At 38.0% G+C, this 13,823-nt stretch overlaps 1 protein-coding gene across 2 annotated transcripts in view; it reads left to right on the top strand.

The window, feature by feature from the left end:
• LOC100498550 (pleckstrin homology domain-containing family N member 1) overlaps positions 1 to 13,823 on the top strand; it is a 33,453-nt gene that overhangs the window by 3,817 nt on the left and 15,813 nt on the right. Inside the window, exons 1-4 of one of the 2 annotated variants that reach the window (XM_031905590.1) lie at positions 5,581 to 6,184; positions 9,839 to 9,935; positions 12,100 to 12,150; positions 12,606 to 12,752. In XM_031905590.1, coding sequence (XP_031761450.1) covers positions 6,135 to 6,184; positions 9,839 to 9,935; positions 12,100 to 12,150; positions 12,606 to 12,752 — 345 coding nt within the window. In that variant the 5' untranslated portion in view covers positions 5,581 to 6,134. Of the gene's footprint in view, positions 1 to 5,580; positions 6,185 to 9,838; positions 9,936 to 12,099; positions 12,151 to 12,605; positions 12,753 to 13,823 lie in introns of those variants that run through there. The other variant, XM_002942423.5, reaches the window with a different exon arrangement.

Genomic DNA, 13,823 nt, shown 5'->3' with positions numbered 1-13,823 from the left:
TTACTGTATCTACACTGCGTTGGCCTACATGCGTACGTGTCTATACTTATGCATTTCCTCAACAAAATCTGCTCCATGTCTCAGCTCACAGGTTGACCCAGTACAGATCCATCAACTGAGAGATGAGAGTGGATTGGTTGTTTCTTCTGCATTCATACATGCCTTGAGTGCCATTTGTCTGACATTTCTCTTCTTGTTTTTGCCCCTCTGCTTTGAATTAAAGATTTGATTTCCATACTATAAATGTTATTTTTGTCCTGAAAAATCATTATTTATTCCTGTGTGGGAGTAATTGTTTCCCTTAACTAAGTGGAAAGAACTAGAGTTAATATTTGCTTCATTATTTGTGCTCCTGCCAAAGTATTGAAATTTAGGGATTAGAAAATGCTCCCATTTTACAGTAACTTCAGAAAGGGCTTTCATAGGAATGGAAGTGGGAGATTTAACACGATCAAGTAAAAATACCTGAATTGTTCTAATTATGGATATATTATTATATTATTTATGGATATATTAATTAAACGCCAATGGTATTTTTTTTAGTTGCAAAATAGGTAAAGTCAAAGCATTATCAGAATTCAAAACCTTCAGCCATTTAATATAATAAAACCACAAAACACAATTGTCACTTTGCTTTAAGTTTACCATCAGTCCCCATTTTAAGGGGACTGACCCTGTTTTAGATTCCCTGTCCCCATAGAAAATTAACCTTGACAACTGTCCCCATCTCTGAAAGCTATCCCCAGCTGTCCCTGTGGCAACAAAGCCATCCCCCAGCCAATTGTTGCTTTTCCAGGACAGGAGGAAGGAAGGAGTGATCTTTTGTCACCTGACCCTCTTCCCTCCTCACATGTCCTACAAACTTCCTGCACCATCATGTCTGTTGCTGAAGGAAGTGCCTCTTCTTTGCACTTTGCACCGCCTCATCTGACAGGTAAACAATCTACACTATAAACGCTGCCCAACACAACTGTGATCATTGGCTCTGGCTGAACTTTGGAAATATTGCTTGCATTATGGTTTTAGGTCTAGTAATATGCATACAACTATTTTGGAGCTTTTCTATGGAAATGTGGCTGTGATGATCAGTGGGTGAACAGCACTGAGGGAGCAGGCAAAAATTGTGCATGGCATAAAAAAATTTGCATGGCACAATGCTGTCCCCAGATTTCACTACTGAAATCTGGTAACATTACTGTGTGTATAAGTGGGTAAGGAGTGGGAAAGTGTAAATCCAAAATCATTTTGCACACAAACAAATCCGCATAGCAAAGTGACTGGATTCAATAAGCATGCTGTTACATTATTCATTCAATAAGTATACCTACATGTTGGATACAATCCACAGAGTCTGAATACTTTTGATATTATTGATATTAAGAGCCCAATAAATTATCAGCTGATGGCCAGGAGGATAATTAAAGGGCATACTATACTTAAATAACACTGCAAGACAATCCATGTTATAATGATCCAGTGGTGATTTGACATCACATGTGTGGTTTAGGGTACCAGTATGCATACCCCCTATCACCCTGGGTTTGTGTGGCAGTCATATGAAGGCTTTCACCCCCTTATGCATTTCTCAAGTACAGTGCATACTGTATTTGTTTTGTATGTAATGTGTTCTAGAATTCCACTATTAATAAATGGGTATTTTTTTTGTTTGTATTTGAAAATGGGGGATGGAGTTAACTGCTAATTTTATATTTCCCCCTCCGGGAACCACCTAAATAGGCATTAGGCGTGTGAATCCCAAGTCCAACATCAGCACAAAAAAATGCAAGAACACGTTTCTGTTTTTTAAACTGCATAAATAAGCACATTTTCTAACTCCCACTTTTACTAAACAGACCCTGGGGCATATGTATTTCAAACAATTCTTCAATAATACAGTAACAAGAATAAGCTAAATACATTGCAACAGTGACAATAAAAAGTGAAAATAATCCAATATAAGTGATGTGGGGCTGCACTGATTTCAGCATACCCTGCGCTGCTTCTTTTATTAAAGGTGTACTGCTTTGTAGGCGAAGGCTAAAAAGCATAGGATTGTGGAATGTTTTTTTAAGTACTTTCTCTTCACTTTTGATAAATAATAGTGTAAGGTTTAGACATGCATATCTAACTGACAGTGATGTACTGAGATGTAGATATATAACACAAAGGTTAAGTTGTGTCTTACAGAGCTGGGGTGTAGGGTTTGATTTTTAACATATGTACATTCATATTTTGTGTATATATGGGGTTTCCTACTGGTTTTCTGCCACATACAGAAGCATACTTACTCACAGGCCCGCACTACCCCGCTGCACCGGCAAGTATGTTTACTTACCTACTCATACCTGCTATACTCCTGACATTAAAGCTCATTGCCGGCCCAGGAGCAACCCTTGCCTCTGTGGTAGTTACACCACTGGGTGGATGTTGATACAGAGTAGTGAGTAAGGGTGAGGATAAAGAACAACTTAAGGCTAAGACTTAGTGGCAGCCGGGGTATATGTGAATAAAGGCTTATAATGTTTGTCAGAATAGCTACTGTTATAACATGCTCTAGAAGTGTGTGCTAGACAGTCCGATGGTCTACCAAGGAAGGACATTGAGGGATTAGTTTCCCAGGTACCAAACACAAGAGCAGGGGTTTCATAGTATAGAGACTTAAGATAAAGCATATTAGGGCTGATTCACTAAAGTGCGTTAAAACTTGCATTATTTATAGCATACGTTAAAATTTTTATGTCTAATTTTTCGTGTCTTAACGCATGATTCACTAAAAGGATATTTGCGCGCAATACTTGCGTTATTTTAGTAGCGAAGACTACTTTCATGCTGTATTTTACGGAACGAGCGCTAATCAATGCACCGCGTATAAATAGTTGCCGCGTGCGATAAAACGCACTCCATGTTAGCCATGCATGCCAATACTTTTGGAAAATTAGTGTACTGAAAATGACCATTTCCCTGCAAACTGGAGGCTGCATCACTCTAGGGCCAACACAGACTTGAATAAATCACACTGCAAAGTCCATATTTTATTGCCAAAAACTCATTAACTGTACCTTTCTATAATTACTGCCTGCCTCAAGTAGGTGTTAATTTTCGCATAGCCTAATGCGATATTTAGTGCATCTAAGTGTTTGTGAATCATGCTTTAGTATTCATTTCTGCACGCAAATTAACGCATGCGGTAGCGCGAAATTTAATGCATGCGATATGCGACTTAACACACGGTAATACTGTAGTGAACCACGCGTTAATTTTCGCATCTATTTTAACGCAAAAAAGCATGTGATAAAAATTAACGCACTTTAGTGAATCAACCCTATTATTTGCTAGGTACCGCTGGATATCCATGATGTCTGTGGTGAGATAAACCTATGATGGGACTGTCATTTAGCTCCACTGTATACTTGTTGAAAGTAAATTATCTATTTGATAGTGTTTGTGATATTTGATAAAATGTTGCCAGTGTACCTTGTCTGCCTATTTTTTGATATTCCAGTTTAACAATGAACAATGGTGCCCACGTTTTCTTCTTAAAGTGTGTGTGAAACTTTAGCTTTAGCTGAGCTAAGGACCCCTTTACCCCCACTAATCTGTAAGGGCCCAGCTGAGAGACAGTCACTTGTAATTGCACTCTACCTTAATAGCAGCAAGATTTAATCTGTCCCCTTTCCTTCCACAGTTCTACATATGGATACCCTGTGTGTACTCATTTACTAAAGAAAGTACAGGTGCAAAGTACAAAACTGAATCAATTAAAATGTTATTCATAAAAGTACTTTCATCTGCAGATGGTTTTCTATACTTGACCCATGTGCTAAAATGCTTTGCAAGGATTATGCAGAGGGGGCACTGATGCAATGGAGCTGTACAATTAACCCCTGCTGCTTCCAGTAACACTGGCACAAGAGCAAACAGTTGCTCAGGGCTCATTTATATCAATAAAGGAGTACTGCCTGTAAAGTTGTTTTGCTTATATATATATCAAAGGATAGAGTGGTAACAGAAACACTATGTGCAGAAAGAACTTTTAAGGTTCTTGGGGGGTTGTAGTGTAACATTAAATAAAGGAAGTTAGATATTGTTTGCCTACAAATACAGTTGAACAAGGGGGCAAAAGAGTGGGAATGGTTAATACACCCTGATGCCTGTTAGTAGTACTGAGAGTTGTAGTACTGAGAACACTGGCCTTCTTTATATTGAGAAAGAGTCTATGATTTTGTGTTTTTATACATGAAATACATCAGGCCGTTCTTTCTTTTAATTGCATAAAGTAAATATTTGTTCTCATTCTTCACATCAGGTGACTACAGGAGTACTTGGGTTTCTGTAGATTTTGTCAACACACATTTTTTATTAATCTTTATTTTATACTTAAAGGCCAATTACAAGGCCTTATTTACAAATACTATGGACTCAAGTACTGGAGCCCTCCCTAAGGTATTCAAAATGAAGCCTCTTAGAACACATGTAGACCTAAAGAATTTCAGTGCCACCTGCACCTTAAACATTGTGCTGAATCTACTAAAAGGTGTAAAGTGCATCTCTATTGTTGCTCAAGGATATATTTATGTAAATGGGAGCAACACAAACAATAATAATTCCTGTTTGCCTTGTGGTGCTTCCTAGTTTATGTATTTGAATGATGCTTAAAATATGGGGTGTCCAGCAGAATATATCCCTGGTATTACCAGGCAATGCTGTTTTTATGGAAGAGGTGCAGTTCTTTGCACTGCATTATGGAACATTATGACGCTAACTGCAGGGAAGGGTGCAAATTGCTAAAAAGATGGTGCTTTGCATCTGTTTTCTGCAATTTGCATCCAGCCCCACCAATAGTAACTGAACCCACTATATTTAAAGCCGATTGCCTGGATAAACTATCCACTTTCTTTGAAGGCGCTGGTTTGTTCATACATAAGACTCTTTTCCAGCATGTCTGAACATATTCTTGATCTAAAGTACACACACAACTAAAGAGATACAAAAGAAGATTAGCAGTTCTAAAGGAATGGTATTAAATATTCATTGCTTTTGTAAGAAATACTATTATGTCCTCCTTTAAATCTTGTTTAGCCTAAAGTAAAGACTAGATTATGATACAAAGTAAAGACTAAAGACTCGATTATGATACAATGCAAAGACTAAAGATTAGATTATGATACAAAGCAGTTTTGTTTCATTCTTCTTAAATTACACTTCACAAGCAAAATATTTCACTGTATAGCCAATGTACTAAAGTGTGGTCTAGAATCCTTTCACATCTTACACTTTATATTCTCCTCTTAATTAGTACATATGCAACATCCTGTGTGGCCTAGAATCCTTTCACATCTTACACTTTATATTCTCCTCTTAATTCTCAATAAAATATTGCCAAGAATGCAAAATTACTGTGTAGAGTTGAGCCGAGATTTTTCCACCCCTACAATGTTAGAGGCAATGCTACTGACACTACATTGATTACGGTGACTAAAGGTGGCCATACACGGGCTGATTGTAGCTGCCAATATTGGTCCCGTGGACCGATTCGGCAGCGTATCGGCCTGTGTAGGGGCAGCAACGACTGGCCTGCCTGATATCTGACCTGAAATCAGCCAGATATCAATCGGGCAGGTTAAAAAATTCAGCCAGATAACTGGCTGCGCCCTTAACAGTCGCTATAATTTGATTATCCGATTAACCGAATTAGCCTAAATTTCCCCGATATCGCCCACCTGTGGGAGATCAGATCTTTACGTGTATGCCCACCTTAAGGTGGATCTGGGGAAGGAACGTGTGTGTGTATGAGAGAGAATAGTATGGGACAAGAGTAAATATAGTTGAATAGGGCATGGAAAGGGTAAATGATTTTAGTTTGGACTAACAGAGGGTAGATGATATACAACAGGATGAGGAGGGCAAACATGGTTAAGAGAAGATTTATGAGGGAAAAGTAAAGGTCAGATGGTATAAGATGAGAAATGGAATAGGGTAAGAATATCAGGGATGAAATGAAAGGGATGGAAATGCATAATTTGTAATTCCAAATCCTTTATATAATTTCCCCACGTGGCAAATTTATGGAGATCATATGAGCCCTACAGGAAAGGTTCTAAGCCAGGAGAAGGAAATGGGTCACATCTATTGAAATGCAAAGACGTAATGGTTCAGAAGGATGCCAGAAGATACTCATTTACAGGTTGAGTTGTTACCATTATTTGTATGTATTTAATTTGAAATTATTAAAATGATCAGTGTTTTTTCTGGAATTAAAACTGCTTTATTATTTTTAGGGTCATTGGCCCTCTCTAGCAAAATTCTGATTGGTTTAGACATTATTACTTAGCTCTTATTTCAGGCCCACTTCTATTTCTCCTAATATGTTATATTATCCTATAAAAAAAATGTGCTGATCCATTACAAAGGATTTCTGGGTATGGAGGAGAATGTGCAAAATCTGAGATAATACAGTTATGGGGCAGAAGTACTGGCAGGAGAATATGATTGTTTTGCTGGTACATGACATGGGATTGCTGGAGGAGTTAGTTATGGTGTCTCCAGAGTTAATGCAACATTCAGTGGCTCATTGTGGCAAGCTTTTATGGAAACAGTGCTAGCTAAGGAGGATAGCACTTTTTATTGATTATTATTATTACAATTATTACAAATACAAGAGGTAACAGAGTCCTACCAAATTAGTACAGAGGGTCATTTACAATGGACGACTTGCACTTTTCCCCACAGTCAGTTGTATGTAACACCACTTTCATTTAAGGTACTTGCATCAAAATGCACTTCTATAGTTGCACTGGCACCCCTCAGTCCTGACTCCTGTTCCTGCAAATCATGTGCTGCTACGCCCATTGATGCAGGGGAACCCTGAAGCTGCTGCTACTTCCAGATCAGATGGCAGCTCCAGACTTCCCTCATTGCTCTGTGTCAATCAGCGCAGTTCAGTTGCGCCAAAAGAATAGCACATACATGCCACTCGCATGACAAACACCCAGAAATGATAGCAGCAAATGCAAGAAATTATGTCAGACAGGCGCAGGAAATATTTGGGACAAATTGTATGTGCAGTTGCATCTATTCTGGCAAACTGGACACAATTGCGGTAGGTATAACACAGTTTTATGAAGAGAATTGCCCATTTATGTGCACAAGCCTGAATTCTGGGAAAAACACTTCATTAAGGGAAAAAAAAATGCCAATTGCTTTTTGCACTTTGGCACATAAATGAGCCCTAGAGTCATATTAATATGTAAGATTATGAAAAGAGGCTATTTCCTACAGGCTTCCATAGGAGTTCAGGCTCTGCAGCCGGTGCCTCTTTAGTTGTTTCTGAATAATAACTCCCAGCAACTCTAGACAACCAATAGCTTTAAGAAACTGGCAGGTACTTCTGTTCAAAAACTGCTGGAGTCACAAGTTGCAAAACCTTATTACAAGGGTTTAAGAAATGTGCTTTATTTTAATAGTCACTCCTTCTATTGAACAAACTGCTGCAGTGTGCCCTGCTCTGCAGAATATTCCTTTCTTGTTTCTCTTTAGCTCGTAAATTAGTCCATTAAAGGATGTTATTTACCTCGATAAGCATATTTTTTTTATTTAACTGATCATTAAACCTGTAATGGAACTGGGTCAATATCTCATTGATTGGTTGCAAAAGTTTTAAAAGTGCTTGATCAAGTCTGAGAGTTAATTAACTTTGGATGGAATTTATCATTATTAATTGAAAAACCTATATAACTGCATGAATGCAAAATGAACTGTTTGTGTTGGTTGTTAGATCTGTAACTGAAATGTTAATCAGCCATTGGGAGATTTGTTTATCAATGAGATAAAAATATAGCTATGTTATTCTTGACCAACATATTAAAAGAAAATGTATGGTTCTAGCATTCTCAGTCTATGAAAAGAACTGTGCTCCCTGGCCTTCCCAAAAATACTCAGCCCAAAAAGATACACTGGCACACATGGCAATTCCAAGCGGAATTCCACTAATAAACATGCGGGGGGGGGGGGGGGGTCACTTTGCTTGGAATCGTCACGTGTGCCAGCGTATCTTTTTGGAGTCTTATCCATATAGGGTTGCTTAATTAGCACAGGTTTTTAAACTTTTTGGGCTAAAGTTCCTCTTAGGGTCATGGCAGAAAAGCAGATTAGCAGCCGGCGGTAGTGCAGATTTACCATAGGCAACAAATCTTCTCATCTGCCATCACCCTTAGATACTAATCATTTTATTGAACCCCACCACTAACCCCTGACCAATAAATTATTTTTCCAAAAACAAATATATCTGCATTCTTCAGGTGACCATTCCTCTCAGATAGGTTCCGGTTTCCTATGCTCTCTAACCCTCTTTTTTCTGTTTACAATTCCTTAAAATTCCTCTTACACTTTCTCATTTCTTTTTTATCTATGCTTTTCCCCAATTTCTCACTGTTTCTTCTTACCCCGTTACTCACATCTGCTATTTTCTTTGTGTTTTCACCTTTTCTCTACTTTCTCTACCTTTTCTTCTCTTCTTTCTGGAAATGGTATAGCTAACAGGGGAACACAAAGACAGGATAAGCACCAAAGTGCTGTAAACTTGTATAGAAATCTTTTAACTGCTGCAACCAAGGGCTGCGTATGCTGTCTGCCAGAATGTTAGAAAGGTCTGCCATACCCTGTATGGTCCCTTGTATGCTATCCATCTATCTAGCCTGAAGGCTGATTGATTGAATATTGAGAGTGGTCACCATGTGGTCACCATGTGGTCACCATCCCTTAAAGGGATACTGTCATGATTTTTATACTTTTTCTTTCTCAATTACACTGTTTACATAGCAAATAATTCACTCTACCATTTCTAATTTGTAATATTGGTGTGTAGGTGCCGTCTCAGTGCCTGATTCTGAGCTTTCAGGGCTCTGGCACACGGGGAGATTAGTCGCCCGCGACAAAACTCCTTGTTCGCGGGCGACTAATCTCCTCGAGTTGCCATCACCTGCCATCCCACCGGCGAAAGTGTAAGTCGCAGGTGGAATGGCACACGCGGCGCGATTTCGGCAAATCGGCGAAGTTGCCTCGCGAGGCTTTTTAGGCGATTTGCCGAAATCGCGCTGCCGTGTGTGCCATCCCACCGGCGACTTACACTTTCACCAGTGGGATGGCAGGTGATGGCAACTCGGGGAGATTAGTCGCCCGTGAACAGGGAGATTTGTCGCGGGCGACTAATCTCCCCGTGTGCCAGAGCCCTCAGAAGGTGCCAACGCTACACATTAGAATTGCTTTCAGGTAACCTATTGTTTCTCCTACTCCTATGTAACAGTCCCAAGCTGGACTTGGATTTCTTACTATTGAGTGTTATTCTGATCTAGTGGAAGATGCTATCTTGCTCCCTTCCCATTGTTCTGCTGATCGGCTGCTGGGGGGAAAGAGAGGGGGGTGATATCACTCTAAGTTGCAGCTCAGCGGTAAAGTGTGACTGAAGTTTATCAGAGCACAAGTCACATGGCTGTGGCACCGTGGGAAATGAAGAAATGTGAAGAAATTTCAAAATTAAATATAAAAAAATCTCTTTGTGTTTTTGGAAAATAGATTACAATGCAGGATTCTGCCAGAGAAGCTCTATTAACTGATGCATTTTGAAAAAAACATGTATTCCTTTAAGTAGTCATTTGTTGCACCTCCCACTCTCAACTGCCCCCACAGTCTGAAAACCATTGTAATAAGGGAATTTATCCTGCTTCTAAGTTACACAGCATGCTTATCTTTCGCAAAGCTCTGAATAAACACATACAAAAAATGTGTATTTTGGAAGTTTCCGACCTATCTTAATATTTCTATTGATCTTCCTCTCATGAAGGAAACAGTCAGAAGCTGGGTCTTTGGCTCCCAGTGGAGGAACTTATTTTATCTCACGCCACCAAGCTACTGGTGCTGAAAATGAGCTCTCAGTTAAGGTAAGGACTTAGTTTGGGGGGAACAGAAAAGGCATCTATTTAATAAATTATCTATACCTTATAGACCAATAAAGCTGCTAATTTCTTAGCACAAATATTAGCTTCCATGTTTACTAAGGGGTTGGGCAGATGGCCAAAATGCTTTTTTTCTGAAGTCACCTGAAGTTCCTTGCAAGGATTTTCTTTATTGCCAGTGGGAAAGCATCATGGGAAGATTTGTTGCTTGCAGTATCGCAGATTTAACTGCAAATGACAAGTCGCCCTGTCTGCCCTAACCCTAAAGAGGGATTTGCAAAGATAAGAGCAAACGTTCTTATTAATTTTAGAGAATTGGGTTTATCTACTAGAAATCCTCTTTGGTGCCAATCTCGAATTAAAACAAAGCACCAAGATATAGTTTAGATGAATTACTAAACAACTGTGTTGCTACAGGTATAGGACCCGTTATCCAGAATGCTCGGGACCAAGGGTATTCCAGATAATGGGTCTTTCCGTAATTTGGATCTCCATTCCTTAAGTCTACTACAAAATCAACAAAATATTAATTAAACCCAATAAGATTGTTTTGCACCCAATAAGGATTATTTATAGCTTAGTTGGGATCAATTACAAGGTACTGTTTTATTTCTACAGAGAAAAGGGAAATCAGTTTTAAAATTTGGAATTATTTGATTAAAATGGAGTCTATGGGAGACAGGCTTTCTGTAATTCGGAGCTTTCTGGATAATGGATTTCCGGGGGATCCTATACTTGTATACAAGGGATCCTATATTTGTATTACCAATTTATCAATCTATTATGAAATTATTTATGGCCTATTAATATCAGTTATCAAATATTTTCATTTTATTATCCACTCACTTATAATAAACTTATAATTATCATTTTTGTCCAGTAAAATACAGGGATGACATTAGAATCACACTCCTAACCCACTAGACAAATGTATGACATACATATATTGGGGTAGATAGAAAATCTTAATCTTGGAGTGTATAGAAAATCGTAATCATGAATGGATAGAAACTGGTATCAGTACACAACTGTATAGCAATTTGTGATTTTAAATGGCGTATAATTGCATTAAAGTGGTAATATCTGGTGTATGTTCTTGCTGAATTTTACACAGATTTATAAAAATGCCTGAAGCATGTCTTTAAACAGAACCCTCTTCTTCCTGACTCTGTCACTATATTTTTACTCATACATTGTATATTACTGTTACTATCCCTGTAAATATAGATTTACCCTACTATGCAAGAATTCAGAAATTAATTGAATCAATTCGACTTAACTGTCAAACTGTGGGGTGCACATCACTCTTAGGGACATCTACGCAGAGGTAATACTAATAGTAATTTAGGTAATATTCTTTTTCTTTTCATGATTAGTGATGGGCTAAATAATTTGGAAGCATGGATTCGCAGCGAAGTTCCGTGTTTTTCCATTGGCGGAATTTTCCGATAAACAAGCAACAAAATTCTTGCTTTTGTAAAAAAAGAATTGTTGCGTGCGTAAAAAAATGACGTGTGTAAAGTTATTTTTGAGCGCATCATTTTTTTTGCCTCTTGTCATTTGCGCCATTTTGCAGATTTTTCACTGAAGCGGAATGGGACAGATTCGCTCATCACTATTCATGATTCGTATTTTTTGTGCATAAATACAATTTTTTCACAGAAAACAAAACTGCAACAAATCCTAAAGCAAAGATACGCAATCAAAAAGCTGTCGAGGTCATGTAGAAATCAATGGCAGATGTCCTTTTTACAACTGGAAGATCTTATTTTGCTTTGTGGTTTTAGAGGTTTTCATTTTTTTATGAAATTCAAACTTTTCATGTTTTTCCACTTTTTTTTATTCATACCTTTTTTTTTTTTAAAACAAAAAAAGGCTGTTTTAATAAATCACTTGGCATTTGCAGTTTTGGAAAAAATGAGTTCAAAAACCGTCTAAGACCACGAAAATGAGAATGTTGATAAATGTAAAATTTAATATAACATAGAAAAATGATTCTCTGCCCTTAGGCTAGTGGCACATTCTGTTTTCTCCCCTTGTATAATAACAAATCTACTGTATTCTGCCCCATGTTCTGTGCACACTGACAGGCATGGCATCCGTCCATATCATGCAGTATTATTCTACCCATACCATTTTGCCCCAACAGGCCCTGATTTCAGACCACTCCCAGGCAGATGATAAAAGACTTATCTCAGAGGTAAGCATTGCTTACATAGTAGTTAAGGTAAGTAACAGAAATATATTCCCAGTAAACAGATATATAAAGGTTTATAATAATTATAATTATAATCATTACAATTATCATTATTAATTAAAATACAAATAAATATATTTTAATAGTAAAGAAGACAGTATTTCCTTGTGAATAGAGAAGTGTGGCTATGGGCATAATAACAATGTGAGAAAAGACTATGCATGTTACCTCCTCCTGTAAACACATAGTGGCCCACAAATCAGTCCTGCCTCTTGGCAAGGCCTCATGTTTCAGTACTTTGATTATGGGGATTTCAAATTTCCTTTTGCACGTGAGTAAGAATTGAAAAAGTTAATTTTATTAGAAGCCTGCAGGCCACAGATTTCCAAGTAGTGGGCTTCCAGCATATATTTAGTTTGTTGTCCTTATTTGTTTGACTGATGTTTCCATGTTTTTAGCCTGTGCTGTTTTGGGGAAAATCCCATGCAAATTTAAATGGCATGATACTTTCGGAACCTATTCGAGGATGGGAAGGTCAGGACATTCAGAATTATGGAAAGGTCGTCAGATCTTCTTTGATAGTCATGCAGATAAGTGGAACACAGGTAAGTCCTGCTTTTACATCTCTCCTTGTTGATTTAAAAAAACTAAAAATAAAAAATTTTGTGCAAAATTAAGGGGCTCTAACCATCTTTTATTTTAAACTTTATTTACTATGTGTCTAAACAGCTAAAATTTTAAATTCAACAGTTCACCAGATTAAACTTGGCGAGTTCTTGTAGAAGTCAATGGCAAGTTTTTTCTTTTATCTTGGAACTTTGAATTTGAAAATAAAAAATGAGAAAATTATGAAAAAAATTAGAAAGCACCAATATAGGATATAAGATCACAATATCCTTGGATATTATGCTTGTTCAAGAAGTCACTTCTAAAAGCATTAATAAAATCTGCCATCATAATATCCAATGGGAGGACCTCACTTTTTTTAAGTTTTGTTTGTCACAGCAGCAGTAGGACCTTGCCAGAGTACTGCACAGGTAATTTTAGCAGAGGGAGAAAGGAGGTTCTCTTCTGTGACTGTATGGTGAATTGATAGATACAGATGCTACTACTGCTTGTGCTTGGTGACAGCCTGCTTGGATTTCCTATCATTGAGACACTGCAGATCCAGGACTGGCAGCAGGGCTGCTGAACTTCTCTCATGATGGGTGATGCAGCTCCTGCTAGCAGAGTTTGGGGCTATCCTCTCTGTAGGTAGAGGCAGTCTAATCCTCATTCAAGTCTTCAGAGCATAGTAGCGATCTCTTATGAAATTCTGGCTTTAGAATATTGGCTTGGGTTAGGCTGGCTAGGTTCTAAATGCTGTGGCCATTTTCTCCACCTCTGTCTCCTGGTGTTTCATTAAGGTATGTAACAAGGGAGTTCAGTGGGGTGCCTCAAGGTGAAGGGTCAATTGAGGAGTCCCCTTATTATGGGTTAAAAGTATTGCATTAAACTCATGTAGTAATGTATTTTCCTACGTGTGACTTCCCATGTTGCATCTACTGTATAAGAAGCTATTCCATTGTACTTTTGATTGTATTCATTGTACCTGCATGCTTGAGAAAGGAGCCCGACAACTCTGAAACATTGCTGAATTACTTCAACTATAGACTTTTATATACTTTGATTTGCTT

The sequence above is a fragment of the Xenopus tropicalis genome, chromosome 7 (assembly GCF_000004195.4).
Source record: "Xenopus tropicalis strain Nigerian chromosome 7, UCB_Xtro_10.0, whole genome shotgun sequence".
NCBI lineage: Eukaryota > Metazoa > Chordata > Amphibia > Anura > Pipidae > Xenopus > Xenopus tropicalis.
Note: the sequence above shows the minus strand (reverse complement) of the source record. Positions and strands in the feature narration are given on the sequence as shown.